The 12,327-nt window shown below is 42.4% G+C and overlaps 1 protein-coding gene across 1 annotated transcript in view; it reads left to right on the top strand.

The window, feature by feature from the left end:
• Positions 1 to 12,327, top strand: part of ERC2 (ELKS/RAB6-interacting/CAST family member 2) — an 877,079-nt gene that overhangs the window by 140,844 nt on the left and 723,908 nt on the right. The window contains exon 3 of the mRNA XM_028152806.2: positions 9,140 to 9,556. Within this exon, the coding sequence (XP_028008607.1) occupies positions 9,140 to 9,556 (417 nt within the window). The remainder of the gene's footprint in view (positions 1 to 9,139; positions 9,557 to 12,327) is intronic.

The raw sequence follows: 12,327 nt of genomic DNA, 5'->3' as shown, positions 1-12,327 counted from the left end.
TTCAGTACTATACTAGTAGTTTACTACAGTACTATTTTTATTCCCCACCTTTCAATTACCAAATAATCATTTCTTAAAGTAGTAGTAAGTCTGAAGCTTTTAGAAAACAATTTCAGGTGTACAATATAGTGATTCAACATTTATGTACTTCATGAAGTGACTACCACAATAAGTCTGTTAACCATTTGTCATTGTATACAGTTAATATGGTCTTATTAACTATATTCCCTATGCCCGAGTAATTCCAGAGTAATTATTCCAGAGTAATTCCCTATAATACACCCCCCTGATTTATTTCATAACTGGAAATTTGTACTTCTTAATCCACTTTCCTTTTTGTGCCCATCCCCGCACTCTCCTCCCATCTGGCAACCATTGGTTTGTTCTCTGTATATACCAGTTTGTTTTGGTTTTGTTTTGTTTGTTCCTTTGTTATTGTTTTTCTAGTATATTTTTTAGATTCCATCTAAGTTTAATCATATGGTATTTGTCTTTCTCTGTCCAACTTATTTCACTTAACATAATAATCTCTCTAGTCAACTCATGTCACAAATGGCAATGTTTCCTTCATTCCTTTTTATGGTCAAGTAACTAGAGGCCGGGTGCATGAAATTCGTGCATGGGGGTCCCTCAGCCTAACCTGTACCCTCTACAATCCAGGAGCTCTCAGAGGATATCCCACTGATGGCTTAGGCCCACTCCCCATGGTTCTCTGCTCTCTGTGGGGCCTGGAGGTTTCCCTGCAGCCATGGAGATGAAGCCCCCATGCCCTGCTGTCGCTCTCTGCCTGTTGCCGCCATGTGCCATGTGAAGGAAGCCCCAATGCCCTGCAGTGTGCTCTGTCTGCCGGGCCTGGGGGCTTCCCAGACACGGACACACTAAGGAAGCCCCCAAGCCCTGCTGTCTGGGCTCTGTCTGCCATGTCTGGGGACTTCCCTGCCACTGCCCCACTAAGGAAGCCACCATGCCCGGCTTTGCAGGGCCTGGCGGCGTCCAGGCTGCCAAGATCAGGAAGCCGCCATGCCCTGCTCTGTTGGCACTGGAGTCTTCCCAATCGCCTCGGCGACCATCGGGAAGACTCCATGCCCTGCTCCTCCGCCGGCTCCGTGTGCGCAGGGCCTGGCGTCTTCCCGATCGCTGCGGTGACAGGCCCTGCTTCTCCACCAGCTCCGTGCGTGCAAGGCCTGGCGTCTTCCCGATCGCCGTGGCGACAGGCCCTGCTCCTCCACTGGCTCCATGTGCTCAGGGCCTGGCATCTTCCTGATCGCCGCGGTGACCATCGGGAAGATGCCATGCCCTGCTCCTCCACCGGCTCCATGTGTGCAGGGCCTGGCGTCTTCCCGATCGCCATGGCGACAGGCCCTGCTCCTCCGCTGGCTCTGTGTGTGCAAGGCCTGGCGGCTTCCCGCTGCCGCAGCACTAAGGAAGCAAACATGCCCTGCTCTCAGTGCTCTGTTTGCTGGTGGGACAGGCCAGACACTCCAGCAGCGGGGCTGAGGAGACTGGGTGCCGCCATCTTGTGGGTATGGGGGCCGCCATTTTTGTTGCGGAGTGATGCCTAATTTGCATATTACTCTATTATTAGACAGGATAGTCCAGTATCTTATTTTGTGTGTGTGTATATATACTTTACTACAGTACTATACTTTATAATATCTTCTTTATCCATTCATCTATTGATGGACACCCAGGTTGCTTCCATATGTTGGCTATTGTAAACAATGCTGCAATGAACATAGGTGTACACTAATCTTTTTGAATTAGTGTTGTTTGTATTCAAGTAAATATTAGAAGTGGAATTGCTTGGTTGTATTGTAGTTCTACTTTTAATTTTTTAAGGCATCTTTATACTGTTTTCCATAGTGGCTACAGTAGTTTATAATCCCACCAACAGTGCACGAGGGCTCCCTTTCATCCTTGCCAACTCTTGTTATTGGTTGGCTTTTTGATAACAGCCATTCTGACTGTGTGAGCTGGTGTCTCATTGTAATTTTGATTTCCATTTCCCTGATGATTAGTGATGCTGGGCATCTTTTCATGTGTATGTTGGCCATCTGTTTGTCTTCTTTGGAGAAATGTCTATTTAGGTCCTCTGCCCATTGGATTGTTTGGTGTAAGAAAGTGGTCTAGTTTCATAATTTTTTGCTTGTATCTGTCCAGTTTTCCCAACACTATTTATTGAAGAGACCATCTTTTCTCCATTATATATTCTTTCCTCCTTTGTTGTAGATTAATTGACCATATAACTGTGGTTTTATTTCTGGGCTCTCTATTCTGTTCCTTTGACTTATGGGTCTGTTTTGATTCCTATAGCTTTGTAGTATAGTTTGAAAACAACTTTGTTGTTTTTTTTTCAAGATTGCTTTGGCTGTTCAGATGGTTCAATATAAATTTTAGCATTATTTGTTGTAGTTATGTGAAACATTCCATTGGTATCTTGATAAGGATTGCATTGAATCTGTAGTGAAATTTTTTTTTGAAATCTAGAGAAGTGCTTCTTAAACCTTTTTGTGCCTCTCTGATGGGCCACTTGTTAAAATGTGGGTCTGAGGTGGGACCTGAATTCTACCTTTCTTATAAGATCCCAGGTGATACTGATGCTGCTGGCCCAATGACCACTCTCTGAATAGAATGGAGGTTATTCCCCCTTCTCAGGGGAGGAGTGATCCATCAAGCAGGGAGAAGCAGGAGAGTACTTAGGAAAAAACTCTTCTTATGAAAACTTTGAATGGCAAGGCCTAGAGTTTGGTTAAGGAAACCAGGTAGATCAGAGCAAGGAAAAATTAGCAGTTCAATGCCTGCCATTTAGTTATTCGAAGTGATACTAGTTTAGGTAAAACCTCTTACCTGTATGAAAAATCCTTAGATTAGCTCAGTGGTTGAAGGTCGACCTATGAACTGGGAGGTGAATGTTCCATTCCCAGTCAGGGCACGTGCCCAGGTTGCGGGCTCTAACCCTGGTAGGGAGCGTGCAGGAGTCAGCCGATCAATGATTCGCATCACTGATGTTTCTATCTCTCTTTCCCTCTCTCTTCCTCTCTGAAATCAATAAAGAATATTTAAAAAATACTTAAATTATTAGCAGCTTTGTGTAATGAACATGTTGGAGAGGGAAGAGGAAGTGATAGGGAAGGAAACTGTAGTAAGATTTTAAAATGCCATTTAAAGATTTGCTAAGCAATTCAAATAAAGGATCTTGTTTTCTAGCAACTGCTTGTGATTATTAATAATGCAAAAATTCCAACTTTAAACATAATTTCTATGATTGAATGTTTTGGGTTGCTTCTCTGAACACATTGAAAAATATCAATACTTCTGAAACTTTTTTTTAAACCTGAACCCGGTTGAGCAGAGTTGACGGCAGGTGATGCTACTATCCTTTAGTTGTTTATGTATTACTGACTAATAGTAGGGAAAGAACCCTGACCTTCAAAACAGAAATGTCTGGTATTCCAGCAGCCCCTTGTAGAGTTATTTATAGACCAGTTAATGGGAAATCAATTTTATTTGTCTTTGAGTTTGTCTTAAAACAACTGTTTTTTGTTTTCCCTTATTTAAAAAATGCCAAAGCGCTTAGCATTTAGTTTCCCACCATTGCACTTACTTGATGATCAAAAATTTATGTTAATTTGGTTTTTATGCTCAAACGGGAGAAAAATTCTAATTGCAGGCCTCTAGCCACCACCTCTGTCTCAACAGTGGTGATTATGGTGGACATTTATTGAGCACTTGTATGTGCCAGGACCCTGGGTTTTGTGCTTTATGGGAACTTGTTCATTTACTTGATGAGCATCTCATGTGGTCTTTGTGTGAACCCTGTACATTAGTTATGATTATTATCTCCCGGTTAAGGATGAGTAATTTGACGCTCAGAGTACTTAAGTAATTTGTCCAAGGTGACACAGACTGTCATAGGTAGATGTAGGACTCAAAACCCAGCTCTTCACCACTGTGCTTGGAATCTCTTGAGAAGTTTAGTGATTTCACCCAGATCACATAATTGGTTAGTAGCAAAGTTGGACTTAGAGGGTAAATCTTTAACTCTCAGCTCAGTGCAATATTTTGATACGGTGCCACCTAATGGTATTGGTCTGTAATGAAAACCAGAACTCCTCGCTTATGAAAGCAGCTGCCAAGAGGGCTTTCCCATGGATGCTGTTCCCAGTGTTATGAATCTTGGCACAATGTCACATATTATCAACCTAAGTGGGTTCCACAGTTATCTCTGACAGCACGTCTGCCCGAGGAACCCAGGGTCCCCGCACTTTGGTGCTTTTAAGAATCACCTAGTGTCCTTACTCTATCCTAAAGGAGAATGCCTAGGACCATATGTCCAAATATTAATTTTTTATACCTTTCTCAGTAGAGCAACTCTTCCACAGCACATGGGGCCATATGTTTTCCGCCAACGTCTGCTGTTCGTCTTTTCACACACATGAAGGTTTGGAGCCAGGAGGAGTTCTGTGCGTCCTGCCTACGGGATTATGGAAAGAGGGATCAGAGAACCTGCCCTTAAAATTTGATTAGAGACAAACTGGGAAATGACAAATAGGAAAATAAAGTCACAGAAGAAGTAGAGCAGGCCAAGTTGTCTGCAGAGAGATTCCGCTTTCTTTGAAAGAGTTATGTTAAACCCTTGCTTGAGAAGCCGTATGGATTTATTAAAAAAAAGTTCAAGACTTTTGGGTAGAAGCCAATTCATATTTTTATATAGCTCAGAGACAGTTTTCATAGCAATGAAACCGTAAACTGCTTTATAGTACAAAACTTTATCATTTTTTTGTCTTTTCCTCATAGTATGGAAAAGAGCTTAAGGTCACAGATTTTTTTTCAAATCTGCCAGGAACTCATATTTTCCATATTTGGGGATAAGACACAGTAGATTCTAAACATCTGGCTAGTCCCTATTTAAATAATTGTGTGTTCCATGTACATCATATGAATATATATATATATATATATATATATATATATATATATATATTCATTCTATTTACCTTTCTGTGCTATAGATATTCTGAAATCTGGATTAGATTCTGACTCCAGTAGCAATTGGAGGTCACCCTCCTAAACATTGGCTAAGGCAAAGGATATTCCTCCTCCTCTTTCATATAAACTCAAGTGTGGCTTAGTTTCTTTTATTTGCATTCTTCTCCTTTTCTTGAGCTTTTAAGAGTTGTGCAAAATGAAGTTCTTAGAATTGGCTGGAGGAAACCTCAATTTTAGACACTGGCCTGTATCAGCTAATGATGTGATTGCAGTCCAATCCCGTAAGCCTGCCCTGTTAATCCCCTTGTGGAGTGGACGTAGTGCTGGCAGCTTCGGAGCAGTGTTGTCAGCCGAGTGACCTGGTGGATGTGAGGCATTTTTAGTTTTGGAGGACAGAACGGGACAGAGTAATCTGAGGTCAAGGACACACTCCCCCTCCCTACCATTTTCCTCACCCCCAACCTAACTACAGCAAAGCAAAGAGGAATGGAAACCCCTTCTCCCTCACATTGTTCCCTTGTGCCAACTGTCTGGGGAGACAATTTCCCCTTTGGTCCTTTCATCTTCCTGCCCATATTGCACTCTCTATTTATTGAATACCTACTATGTGCTAGATTTGGGGGTATAATCCAATTTTGGCCCAGAACCTGCCCTTGAGAAGCTCATTTCTCTTTCTCCTGGAGATTACTTTTTTTTTTTTTTTTAAAAGCACAACAATGCTTTGAAAGACATATTTGCTTCTATCTACCTGTAGCATACTGGAAGGGCCTACCAGAAAACGTAGCCTGCCATAATACCAGAAAGAGAAGTCATTGTAACCTCCTTCACTGTCTGAGACTTGGAATCAATTGGACAGACTAATCTTTCCAGCTCCCATTTTGTTTACCTGTGTTTAAAGGGCAGACCGATGATTGTAAACCTTTTTTTCTTCTGTGGACTGGAGATGAGGCTAGTCTGTACTCTCCAGGGCAGAGTTCAAAGCATGTGATGAAGCGTGGAGGGCAAAGGTTAAAAAGAACCGGTCAAAGTCTAGGGATCCTGATAGATGTGACGCATTCTGTTTGTTCTCCCAGTGGACTGACTGGAAGGAGTAGCCTGGATGCCCATTGCCACACCTGCTTTGCTTCCCTCCGTGATGTCCTCGGTGGCAGGCTGTGGAGAAAGGGGTTTGCTTTCTGAGCTTTGATTCTTTGAGAGTCACTGGAGATGATCCCAGAATCAGGGTGGGGAGTAAAAAGCTTTCTGAATACTCATCCAACCACAGCCTCACTTTTGTACTTGAAGAGAATGTTTTTGCCACCTGTTTCACCTGTGCCACAAGTGCTGAGTTGACAGCAGTTTGACTGGGACACAGGTACGAGGTGGGATCATGTGGTGATGTCCTTCCTGATGTAGGTGGACATTGAAGGGCTTCTCTTTCCAGTTGTGCCGTGGAATGAAAGCCATAGAAGGAGTGGTCGAGGCTTTGGGAAGTTGAGACTGTGGTGATGACTGGGAGATTCCAAGAGATGGCCCTAGAATCCAGCCTTGCAGGTTGCTGGTTTGTAGGTAGGTACCTGATGTAGGTAACAAGCACCTGATGTAGGTCATAAGCTGAAGTGAGGCTCGGGTGCCTGCCGTAAGAGAAATGTGCTTTCATAGTTGAGAAGGGGAGTGATTCAGCCTGAAGGAACTGAATAATCTGGGAAGGGGGAATTGAAAACTGTGCATCATTTTTCTAAAATTTTGACCCTCAGAAAAGGTGCTTTGGCTTTGTGAGAGGTTTCCCTTTATTGTATATGATCTTTAGAGGTGGTTTTTATTGAGTTTGTGTTCCAATAGCTAATTCTAATTAGCTAACAGTCTAATTCCAAGCCTTAGAAAGGAGGTCTCCATCAATTGTCCCTGTCCTTGTTGTGTGCCATGCTACTTAGCTATTGGACAGGACCCAGTAATGTATAAGTGAAACAATGTAGGTTATCGCTCATTCTGCCTCTCACACAACTGCCATTTCCTTAGTCGTTAAAGTAGAGAGCCACCCCCTTTTTGTCTACTCTCAGGGTTATTGGAATACACCCCAGGATGGAGCCCAGGACCTCAGAAACAGAGATTCTGGCTTTGGCAGTGTTTGTGTGCTCTTGCGCCTGACATTTCACCTGTGTGATCTGATTTTCTCATTTGTAAAATGATGTCAACATGTGAGTCTTTAAGGTCTTTTTGAGCTTTAAGAGTTCTGATTCTGTGTCCTCAGCACCTCAGGTGGGATATGTCTTTCAGCATGTGGGTTTCTATTGCTGTTGTCACAGCAGCATATTCTACCCTATCCTGACTGAGGCAGTATAAGTCATTACTCTGTACTTCCTAGAGCTTTATATGTACTGTATTAGCTAATTTAATTCTCACAACAACTCTTTGTGGTAGGAATTATCACGGATATACACTTCATCTATACATTTCCACTGAAATTCCTAGAGCACAGGGGTCAAGTACTCACTTTCGCATCCATGTGCCACAGTGCCTCACAGGGTACTGAGGGGGAATAAGCAACTGGTACGTATTTCACGATGGCCATTATGAGTTATTTTTAAAAAATATAACGCACCACTTCCCTGCCCAGGTGGCTCAGTTGATTGGAGCGTTACCCAGTACACCGAAAGGTTGTGGGTTTGATTCCTGATCAGGGCACATGTCTGGGTAGGAGGTTCAATCTCCGATTGGGGTGCATACAGGAGGCAACTGATTGATGTTTCTCTTTCTTCCCTCCTCTCTCCCTAAAAATCAATAAACATATCCTTGGGTGAGGAATATATAAAGTATAAAATTGAGAATTTTTTTTAGTATATCCCCAAAGTTATATAACCATCAATATAATAAAGTTTAGAACATCATCATCACCCCAAAAAAGAAACCATATACACTTTAGCAGTAACTCCTTATCACCTCCCTATCCAGGCCCTGGCAACCACTAATTTATTTTCTGTCTCTATGTATTTGCCTATTCTGAACATTTAATATCAATGGAATCATGCAATACTAGTAACTGGTTTCTTTCACTTAGCACATTTTCATCTATGTTATAACATGTATCATTATTTCATTCTTCCAAGGGGTTCTCGTCTCACATTGGTAATGCTTTTGTTTCTCTGGTGCTCTCCCTGTAATTTTGGTTAAAAGGGTGACCTGGAATTAGGTGTGGGTGCTTCTGGAGTATTGTGCTTTTCTCCATAGTAACACACCCAAGACTCACTGTGTCAGGGAGATTTAGGAAAAGAAAAGGTGGAATAAACCTCACTTAAAAAAAAAAATCACATTTATCAAGCATCAGTACTGTAGATTCCGTGTAGCTTATGGGTCTTTGCTAAGAAGAAATTGTTTTTCTTTTTCTTTTTTTTTTCTCTGTGAAGATACTTTATGTTGATTAAGTTCTTTCTGTTAAATATCCTTTGCTTGCACTGGACTTTTTGTTGTGTTGATTTCTTGCTTCATTTTTTTTTCTTCCATTTCCCATGCTGTTCAGTTGCTGGATGCCAGAAGAACCAAGGTTTGTCCACTCTTTGCAGCTCGCTTGTTTTACTCCGCACAGCCTCACTTCCCCATGTGTTTGAGTGTCTGTCTCCGTCTGCCTTTGTTCCCTTTGCTTGCAGATGCAGTAATCCTGTTCACTAAACCTGTTCACAGCTTTATTTGTAAAAATAAAGTCCTTGTTTGTGTCTACTTGTAGTGGATGCTATTATTTTTATTTTTAAATGGACATGCATTTATCATGGAAAATAATGGATAGTAGAATAAAGAACCCCTTAGGAAACAAGGAATACTGAGTCTGGAGCACTGTGGGCATAAAGAAGGTGTGTTGTGAGTTTCCCTCTAACCCTTCCCACTTCCTAAATTAAAACCGTAGACTGCAATTTCCCTCGTGACTGACACTGGTATACTGTTTCTGTGTATGTGTGCATTTCTTTCCTCCTAAGACATTGAGAAAGCCTCATTGAATTAACTCCCCCTCTCCATGTGCTGTCCCATGCTTCTGAAGTCACCCCGGAGGACTTCACGCTGGCCCCGTGGACCTCATGGTTAACATCCCATCTTCATGGTGCGGGACCAGCACGCAGCACTTGGCGTTGCCATTGACTTTTCTCCTGTCTCCTCTCCTGCCCCGTCTTTCCATCCACAGCACCTGCAGTTGACAATCCAGGCCCTTCAGGATGAGCTGCGAACCCAGAGAGACCTCAACCACCTCCTGCAGCAAGAGAGCGGCAACCGCGGCGCCGAGCACTTCACCATCGAGCTGACAGAGGAGAACTTCCGGCGGCTGCAAGCCGAGCATGACCGGCAGGCCAAGGAGCTGTTCCTATTGAGGAAGACCTTGGAGGAAATGGAGCTGAGAATCGAAACGCAGAAACAGACCCTCAATGCCCGAGACGAGTCCATCAAAAAGCTTCTGGAGATGTTACAAAGTAAAGGTTTGCCGTCCAAAAGTCTGGAGGAAGACAATGAACGGACGCGGCGGGTGGCAGAGGCCGAGTCTCAAGTCAGCCACTTGGAGGTGATTTTAGACCAGAAAGAGAAGGAAAACATACATCTGAGAGAGGTAAGAACATTCCCTTTATTGCCCCGAAGTTATACTTTACGAGTTAAAATATGTTATCAAGTTGTTTTCACAGGTTGGAAGACATCTACAGCCTTAAAATGCCCTTGGTCACCTGTTTTATAACCTCCCTGTCTGCTTATCACCTTCAAGCTGGAATTTTGCATTAGTTTGTTGTCTCTGCTCACCACACATATGTTCCATTATTATTCAACACGAATTCAGGGTCCAGGCGTGTGCAGCACATGTCAGCTCTAAGGTGGTTCACGGCTGCTCTCCCACAGATGGTGGTTGTTTCAGGGCCTTTGTACAGTACTGTTTACGTTTTAGATGTTTACCAAAAATCATCTCTCTAGAGGAGCAAAATGAATAGGTGATTAGCAAAACAGTACACCTAAGTATTATTTTTTATAGCTGAATTAAGGGCAGAATTTTCAGAAAGTAAAGCATATAGATAGTTCTGGAAAGCATGGTAAAATGTGTGCAGAGCACTTTTGAACGTTTAGATTGAAGATAATCTTTGTTGTTTGCACTCACATTCATCTAGGACTGAGTGTTCCACGTTTTCTATGTGTTGTGTACTTAGTGGATTAAATCATTCCAAGTCTTTCAGAAGCAGCCTCTCCGGCCTGCCACCACCATTGAATGTTGGGATGCTCATGTATCTGAGAATATGTGGCTTGGATGGAGCTTAGGTAGAAGGTGGGTGACAGCTAAGGCTTGACATTTTTACAGCAGTTCTTTGCCACTCTGATGGGTTTGTATTGCTGTGGGAGACACAGACCTCACAGAAAATAGTAGGCAGTAAAATGGCATGAAGTAAATTTTCAAATTATGCTACAGCAACAAATAAAAATTCCAAAATGTATTTGCTTCTAGGCCAAACTAGATTTCCTGGCGTTCTATACCTGCTCAGATGGGCAGCCCTTCCCATGAGTCACTCATTTCAATGTTCAGAAAAAATGGCTTTCACGTTGGGACGTACTAATACAGAAGCTCCTAGGGGTTTTCTCTGATGTAGATTATATTTGCTTAGAGTTAGACTATTTGAACAGAATTTTGTGTTTTCAGACTTAATGTCCTCAGTATTCATTCTCTCTTGCTTTCACGAGACCTTAGCAATATGCTTAGGAAACCACATGGCTTGGGTTCACATTGAGATGCTTAAAGAGGTGTTTTGTTGGACCTGGTCTTCCTAATCATATTCCAAGAAGGTTGGTTGTGGTGAGCAGACTTCTAAGATGGCCCCAATGATCCCTAATGCCCTTGTGTAATCCTCTCCCCTTGAGTATAAGCTGAACCTAGTGACTTGTTTCTAAACAGTGGAGAATGGCAAAGGTAATGGGATGCCAGTGACACTCCCATGATTAAGTTACATCAGACTGTTACTTCCATCTTGTTAAAAGACTCTATTGCCTTCTCAACTTGCTTGCTTTTATGAAGCAAGCTACCATGTGGGAGATGCCCTTGTGATAAGGAACTAGGGGCAGCCTTCAGCCAGTACCCAGTGAGGAACTGAGACTCTCACTACAAAGCCACAAAGAACTGAAAACTGCCAATAACCACTTAGTGAGCCTTCCCCAGTTGAGCCTTCAGATGAGATGGGAGGCCGTGGGCTGACACCTGGACTGCAGCTTTGTGAGAAACTGTGAAGCAGAGTACCCAGCTAAGCTGTGCCTGGCTTCCTGATCCACAGAATCTGTGAGATAATAAATGTGTGTTGTTTTAAGCTGCTGAATTTTGGGGGTAATTGTTATATAGCAATAGATAGCTGATACAGTGGATTAGAAGCTAGTCTCTTCCTGCCTTACTCCATAGACTTTCCATATAGTTTACAGAAGAGAAGCAAGAATCATTGGCATGTTATCACTTGCATGTTGAGTAACTGTGGATTTTGAATTTTGGTTGTGTCATCTCAAAATTCTGGTTGGTAGATTGCTGTACTTGAAAAACACAGATGCTTTGCTTTCGGTGCCAAGGGGTCATGTTGCATGTACAGCAAGTCTGTGGTGCCAGAGAAACCTCCATCTGCAGCATTGACCTTCACTCTATGTTGGAATCTTGGGGTCAGGATAAGAGTCACTCCTACTCTGTTATCAGATTCTGCTCATTGGTGGCACGTAATAGATGGTCCCTTGATTCTCTTGTGTCGATGCCTCCATTTAAATAAATCTAAACTAAATTGTGTTTTATGAGGTTAGTTGGTCCTCACACTGGTCTGATATGGATATAGATTATGCTTTGAGCCTTAAATACTACCAGTCTGAGAGTTCACAGAAAATGCAGTCCAACACATCCAACTAGTTTGCTTGAGTATCAGACCAGGCAGTGGGTAGTCCTTATTTTGACTCATCAAAAAGGGAGAATGTGGAAAAAATAATCTCTCTATAAAAATTTATTTTAAAGGCAGCGGGTCAATGATTCTCTCTCAACATTGATGTTTCTCTCTCTCTCTCTCTTTCTTTCTTTCTCTCTCTCTCTCTCCCTTTCTCTAAAATCAATAAAAAATATTTTTAAAATATATTTTATTGATTTTTTTTTTTTTTACAGAAAGGAAGGGAAAGGAACAGAGAGTTAGAAACATTGATGAGAGAGAAACATTGATCAGCTGCCTCCTGCACAACCCCCACTGGGGATGTGCCCACAACCAAGGTACATGCCCTTGACTGGAATTGAACCTGGGACCCTTTAGTCCATAGGCCGACTCTATTCCCTGAGCCAAACCGGCTAGGGCAAAAAATTAAATTAAAAAAAAATTTTAAACTTTAACTCAA

Source organism: Eptesicus fuscus, chromosome 18, assembly GCF_027574615.1.
Source record: "Eptesicus fuscus isolate TK198812 chromosome 18, DD_ASM_mEF_20220401, whole genome shotgun sequence".
NCBI lineage: Eukaryota > Metazoa > Chordata > Mammalia > Chiroptera > Vespertilionidae > Eptesicus > Eptesicus fuscus.
Note: the sequence above shows the minus strand (reverse complement) of the source record. Positions and strands in the feature narration are given on the sequence as shown.